Source organism: Xyrauchen texanus, chromosome 35, assembly GCF_025860055.1.
Source record: "Xyrauchen texanus isolate HMW12.3.18 chromosome 35, RBS_HiC_50CHRs, whole genome shotgun sequence".
Classification (NCBI taxonomy): domain Eukaryota; kingdom Metazoa; phylum Chordata; class Actinopteri; order Cypriniformes; family Catostomidae; genus Xyrauchen; species Xyrauchen texanus.
This window is the reverse complement of record NC_068310.1, coordinates 3,263,437-3,270,993: the sequence shown is the minus strand read 5'-3', so window position 1 is coordinate 3,270,993 and position 7,557 is coordinate 3,263,437. Positions and strand designations below refer to the sequence as shown.

Sequence of the window (7,557 nt, the reverse complement as noted above, 5' to 3'; positions counted from 1 at the left end):
AGTCTAATGTGATGGCCACATCGACTCTGACAATGACCAAATTCATTCGCATAAGCACCGATTGAGTGAGTTCTTTGCACCTCATTTTCCATTAGGTCTGAGACGGGTAATATATGAGCAGTGAATGTGCCTGAGGCTGGATCAGAACAGAGGAGGATTCAGCACGGACACTTTTGTTCAAAAGAGTCGGTTAATTTTCAGCCGCACCCGCTGAGCGCTTCTCTCGTGTCCCGTGGTGTCCCGTGCGGGAAATGCATTTAATGTGTGTCCTCTCATCCCGGAGAAGAGGGATAATAGGAGCTTGTGCTCCAAATGACTGTAAAATCACATGAGATCAGCAATTGTGCTTTGAATCACATTTAAAGCACGTTTTCAGCAGGCACAGTCGCCTACCAATTAAAGCTAAACAGTGCGTGTTCAGTGCTTTGCAGTCTGATTTCAAGCAAATTCTGCATTAAACAGAATTCATAAAACATTAAACAATTGCTGTGTCACGACAGTGGTAAACACTATTTTCAACCTGCTTTTCCCCATTAGTTAACTGACATTTAATAATTAATACATGAACATTAGATGTGAAAAGGGCATTCCTGGATATCAATATCCAACAAAAGTTATATATAGCCTATATATAATTTTATATAAAAATATTTTTATTTAGTTAGTTATTAATTATTATTTAGTGCAGAATATTATTCATTCGAACAGCATCCATAATTTTACTGAGTAAGTTATTTATTATTTTGTCTGTGAGCAATTTGAAGCTATAAAAAATGGCCTAACTATATTGTATATTTTTTAAATCACACCACTGTCCGCATTAAACAGCATTTGAACATATAGGCCTAGTCATTCTGTAAATAAATGAATCAAAAGCAAAGTGCTGAACAGCAGCATTTAGGCAAGCTAAAATTCAGCATCAAGAAGACCTGACATGATGCGGAAGATATCCGAATTAATCGTTATAGCCTACACAGTTCATCTCCATGAATCATCCGAACAAACCGATTCACCTATGAATCAGAATTCCCAATGCTTTAAATAAGAAGGAGAGGACGTTAGGATAGCTTTACATGAATCGCACAAACGAACTGATTCACTAAAACGAATCGGACTTTCTAATGAATCACATGAGTTATTGGTTTAGGAGAAAGGGTTTGATCAGTTTCTTCTCTTGAATAGTGTGCATATAAGTGCTCATGGATGAACTCGTTCGGAAAATGTTCAAATGTCGGGACATTTTGCATCCAGGAATAGAATTTATTTTTCCAGAATAGACGGCCAAAAAACAAGGACGACCCAGGAAAGTCCTGGACTGGTGGCAACCTTTCACAGCCTCGTTTTCCTTCACGTTAAAATTAAATAGGCTATGCATAAGGAGATATGTAGCATAAGAGAGGCTATAATCTAAATAATTACATAAATAGCAGTTTTCTATATTTACTTATTTTGTTTATTGCAAAACCTTTGGAGAGCGATAATTTAAGAGAACACATATTTATAAAAAATAACTAGCATTATTTAAGTCTGAATGCGGATATTGGAATATTCAGAACAAGACACATATACGGCCATAATGCTAACACACAAATTAAATGAAACATAGTCTACTATGCATGCATAATGACGGCCGATTAAATGCAAATATATATAAAAAGTTGTCCCATGTGCGCCTGCAGGAGGCTGATTGTCAACCAGTGGGATATTCTGGTGGGCGGGATTGAGCTCGAACCCTTGCCGCCCCTTTTCCAGCTCAGCCTCATATGAAGGGACTCGTCTGCTCTGAATGGCAGAATATCATCTGCAGCTCTTAGGAACTGTTCGAACACCACTGGACATCTGAAGCTGATTCTGATTCTTACATTGAGTCTGAAGAGCTTTTCGAGAACTTGCACTGAGATTTGACGCCGTGGAGAAGATTTTCACAAAATGCCTCGCTCATTTTTGGTCAAAAAGTATTTTTCCAACAAGAAGCCTAACTACAGTGAACTGGAGAGTCAAACTGGTGAGTCGATAAGAGCTGTTTGTTTGTGTGTTGTCGTTGTATAAACAATACTCATCTAAGTTGTTGTTCAAATCAAAACTTATTAAACTGATAGGCTAAATGATAGCCTATTCCACGCTCCACGCACGTTGGCATATTTAAAAAAAAAAAGTTCCAAACAAATACATTCTGCACTAGACTAAAATCATTGCCTCGAGCCCATCAGAAAAGATGTTTAGAAGTAAAACTGTTAAATGGGAACAATACTGTTTACAAAAAGGCAACAATTATAATATCATTCACGTTATTCTTAATACTGCCAACACTGTAAGTGTTGTTCTTTACAATGCTATTAAAAATAATGTTGGATAAATATTTGATGCAATCTTTAATAATTTAATAGGAAAATTACTGTTTAGAAAAAAGTAATAGTGTGAAATGCTGCACAGAAATTTCTGGGAACATTTGTAAGCAATGACTTGGTTGTGAATTAATTTTAGAGCTGGTTTTATTAAATGAATCCTCTGAACGAACCGGCTACAATGAATCAGACTTTACCCCACCTCATGTAATCAGTGCTGCTAACATTTAGGCATTTAAATCTGATTTAGACTTTCTGAATATTTGAATCGCTTGTGATGTTGAATCCAAACAAAGTAGCCCATTACTCAACACCTGACCCTCTGTTTCTCACTTGCCCTCCTCCAGACAGCCGGTATGCCATTATCCCACAATGCTTCCCTCTGGACAACATGCCCACCAAGGGCGTCGACTCTCTGGTGCCCGCCTACACATCCATGCTCGTCTGGACCACCAGTGTCCTACCCCTCACTTTCACTCCAGTCTCACCCAGTATTCCCTCTCCTTCTGGGCCTCTAGACCTGAGTTCCCAGTCCAGTTCCAGCAGTGGAGAGGAGGACGATTGCCGTACGTCCGATCCCCCCAGTCCAGACCCAACTGACCGCTTCCAGTGCGCCCACTGCGGCAAGACCTGCAGCAGCCCTACCTCCCTCTCTCAGCATCAGCTCACTCACTGCACCGCCAGCCCAGAAACAATCGTTGCTGTGACAGGAACGGCCAGTACCACATCTAGAGCTGCGTTTCACTGCAAGCACTGTTCTAAAGAGTACAGCAGCCTCGGTGCACTCAAAATGCACATCCGTTCACATACGCTGCCCTGTGTGTGCACCACATGCGGAAAGGCTTTCTCCAGACCCTGGCTACTGCGAGGACACATTCGCACGCATACCGGTGAGTTCCTAGTGCATGGTTTTCTCTATAGTGAAAAGCATCCTTACTAATTTTGCTCACATTAAAGCCCAAAGTATACTTCTATCAGATACAAATGCTACAAGTGTCTGCGTGCAGGACAAATTATGCAAATTTGCTGCATCAGCAGGGTGCTCGAGCACTGTAGGTATGCATAATTTTTCGAACCGCGCATACTGTAAATGAGTCTGGAATTATTTAAACTAATTAGAGGGTCCACAAGGTAGCGACACTCACAATTGAGCCACTGCTTTCACGGAGGCACGCTAGAAGAAGATGTGATCGCCACTAAACAAAAGGAGAGAAGTTAGTAACATTAATAGTGGAAGTGCATGTAAAGAGTGCATGTGTGAGGAGGTCAGGAGATACCTGAAAGTGTATAACTCAAGTCTGAAGGAACTCCTGAAGATAAAGAGTCCAGTATTTCATAGCAGTGGTCGCTGAAGTAAATTAAGTATATTTTTGGAGGCTGAGTGTTTGACTGAATGCAGACGTTAAGCGCTTACATCAAAACCAATGTATGAATTGGGCTTCAGGGTTAGGGATTTGAACAACCATTTAACCCCATGATTGATACCGCAATTCATGTGGCTTGTTTGGGAGTTTGTTTTGTATGGGCAAGCAATAAAGTGTCTTTTATCGCCTTACATAAATTGGTCAGCTGGAGAGTTTAGAATGCATTATAACCATAAACATACTTTTGTTCATTTATCACATACGTAAATGAACCATGGGTTTTTATTACAGTATTACTGTAGTAAACCCATGGTTAATTGTATCAAAAACAATGGATTTCAGCCAAAACATGGTTACTACAGTTACGGTTAGACCTGTCAATAATATGACTAATATGTAAAACCATGAGTGATTTTTGTAAGGGAATACTCATGTACAAATACCCTTTTTTATCACATTCAAGTCTGTGTGCATATTAAAATCAGAGTTTTTTTTCTCTGTTTCAAGGTGAGCGTCCCTTCTCATGCCAACACTGTAACCGGGCTTTTGCGGACCGTTCAAACCTGCGAGCTCACCTCCAGACCCACTCCGAGGTGAAGAAGTACCAGTGTGGAAACTGTTCTCGAACCTTTAGCCGTATGTCTCTCCTGCACAAACACACCCTTTCTGGATGCTGTCTGTCTGCGTAGAGTAGAAGACAGCTGCCTTGCATCTTCCAGAGTTAATCTGGGATAGGTTTATTCCCTAAATGAATGTTCGGACTCATTTCAAGTATGAGATATTTTTTAAATATCCTTATAGTGCCTTTTGATCATACAAACCAAAGAAGAGATGCTGTTTTTCTACCAGTTTTAGTCTTAGACTCAAACAATGTCTACAATGAGGGCTTATCATACGTAGTTTGCCCACTGTGGATTCCCAAGATGAAACTCGGTGCCGGCTGGTCCGACACTGTGAGGGGGCAGCTGCTTTAAAGTGTGTGTGGGGAGAGAGGTCATCTCTCACCAAGATCTCTGCAGACTCCCAGGGATGTATTGAGACAGCTGTCGAAGTGCAGGCCTGTCCACAAATGCACTGGCCTCGAATCTGCTCTCCGTTTGTGTTGTGCCTGATACCAAAGACCTGTTTTGATAAGAAGTTCAATTAGGCTGTGGAATTTGTCTCTGTAATTTGAGCTTCGAGGCTTCACTTATCATCCCCTGAATTTGCAGCTAGACTCTTAAAATCAGAATTATTTTTTTTGTCATGTAAAATGTTTTCTAAAGACTGTCAAGTTGTTTACTCAAAAGCACAAGGCTGTTACAAGGGTCATTTGATTTTAGCTGTTGTTTGTGTGCCAAGTTTTCTCTTTCAATTGCTGGGAAATATGCAGTCTCTCAGTTGAGGAAGACTTTCCATGAAGCCTGTATCATTTGATCTACATTTATTCCAAAGCCACAACGATATATGAAGCTACCTGTCAACAAATAGTTTATATGTTGGACGTATTACAAAAACCAAATGCTATGCAATCTTTTTTGAGCAGTGGTATTTTTACTGGGTCTCCACTTGCTATTTTTTCCAATAAAAAAAATGTATGTATGTTTAACAGAAGTTTCTTGTTTGTGTTTTTCTCAAAGGTGGAGATGTTAAAGTGCTAACGCTTTACATTAATGTTCTCATTATAAATTATTAATATAGCATGCATAAAAAGGGTGACTTTCATGCAATACTTCCAAATAGTGTGAATTCAGTTCTTCATTCTCATTCACAGCAGATATCATATAACAAAGCCTGATGAACATGAACCATACGGAACTTTATGGACAGGTTTCTAACATCTGCAGCTCTTTAATAAATGCTTTACATGTGTCCACTTTACATTACAACAATAAGGTATTTTAGGTTACTAATTTTGAATTAGGTTTATTAAGCATTTATAACAAAAAGGTACAACAGGTCACAATTTGACTCATCCTGTTTAACCATGTTTTTATAACTGCATATAAATTAGTTATATTGCATTCATAAATTACTTATTAGTCATTAATTTACCCCTTTATAAACCCCTAAAAAGGAAAATTTGTTACTGTAAATGTATTACCGTAAAAATTCATTTACTCATATTCATGAATTTTAGTCAATTGCTGAAGCTGAAGATAATGTGCAAAATGACAAAAATATAAAAATGTAACTGACCAAATGAATAAACTATTTGCAATTACTGTATGTAAACATGCATCAAACATTAAAAAATGTGAAAACTGTCCTGAAAACCAGAGCTCTTGAAATTATATCATATAATGAATCTACTGAAGTGTCAGCTACTTTTAGAAGTTACTCTGTTGTGAATTTCTCACATTAAGACAGTTCAGGATATTACGTTAAATGTAGTGTATTTTTATGGAAACAGCACATTCACAAAGCAAGTTACACATTCTGACTGGCACACACATGCACACACTTTCTGCTCAGGCAGACACTCATGCATTAACACAGTCTAGCTGACACATGGCCAATAAATGTTCATGTCTGACACACTGCAGGTGGAGACAGAACGAAAGAGAGGCAGAAGAATTCGTAGAAAAGTAATGGGCCAGTCTGCACCATTCAGACCAGTAGATCCAGCTCTGGGCTCCAGCACCTCAATCTGTCAAATAGATAGAAATACCTCCCAAGGGGAAATTGAATAAATGTGGAAATGCCAGCAATCTGTGCACCAAACCTGGCCAGAGTTTTGAGGCTTTGAGTTTTCGAGACCTCCTCCACAACTTTTCGACAGCAATCCGAATCCACAAAGCCCTTGTGACCTGAGCACTGACGCCAGGCAGTCGTGCTGGAGTAATGATGCACTTCCTCTGCTGATCTGGAGGCTCTGTTAGTAATGTTAGTTTGATATGTTGGGGCACACTTCAAGCAATATTATGTGTTAAATACCACTTAAGCTCTATCAACAATCTGTGAAGTGCTATCTCTTCACCACAGAAAATAATTTAGATGCAGTTTGAAAACAAACAAACAAAACAATGAATGCACAATTCATTAATCAGTTTTAAAATGATAGCCATAACAATTCCATAACAACTGTTTGCATAAACGTCAACTTTTACTTCTGTGTCGAACCTACGATGTAGGTACTTATTCTGGCAATGTCCTGGTGCAATGACCATTAGAGGCGCCATACCAACGACTTGTATTCACTTTCACACAAATCACGAGTAAAACGGCTGATAATCAGTTAATAAACACTTACTTTTCACCCTTTTCCTCACACAATGCTATGACATCTAAACTCATTTACCAAAGTGTATGACTTGAAAAGTGAAACATTCTAACATTTTCATTGCATCACCAACTACATTTACAAGCTTGTTTCATCGCGATCAAACTGCGCATTAGCTCAAATGATAGAGTGTTGCACTTGCGATGCAAAAGACTGTGATACAAGTGAAGATATATGTGGGCAGGTGGTGATATATGATTGGTGTTCAGTAGACTGAAGTCATCTGGGCTTGTGGGTTTGATGTGGTCGGTCTGCACCGGAGACATGAAGTCAGACAGAGTACCCATGGAGGATTGAGCTGCCCCCTCAAACACATGGAGTCATGTTCACAGAGAACATGAGAACTGTGGGTGGGTGGCGAGATGGATGACAGAGGATGATGTCATTGTCTTTGAACCCTCGGAGGGGCACAAATCTGCAAGAATGCCCCATGGAGCCAAAAAATGTCCCATCGTACCTGTGAGGTGGTGAGATAATGTGTTCATGAGAGTTCATATATACAGACTGGAATATCGTAAAAACTTGGGGGTGGACTCTGTTACTTTCTCACAACATTGCTCTGTTTGTTTGAGCATCCCAACTATGG

At 39.5% G+C, this 7,557-nt stretch overlaps 1 protein-coding gene across 1 annotated transcript; it reads left to right on the top strand.

Moving 5' to 3' along the window:
- Positions 1 to 1,813: 1,813 nt before the first annotated feature.
- On the top strand, positions 1,814 to 5,247 carry snai1b (snail family zinc finger 1b). The gene is made up of 3 exons (XM_052106136.1): positions 1,814 to 2,005; positions 2,693 to 3,235; positions 4,217 to 5,247. The coding sequence occupies exons 1-3, from the start codon at positions 1,930 to 1,932 to the stop codon at positions 4,396 to 4,398; spliced, it is 801 nt and encodes a 266-aa protein (XP_051962096.1). The 5' UTR covers positions 1,814 to 1,929; the 3' UTR covers positions 4,399 to 5,247.
- Positions 5,248 to 7,557: the final 2,310 nt, after the last annotated feature.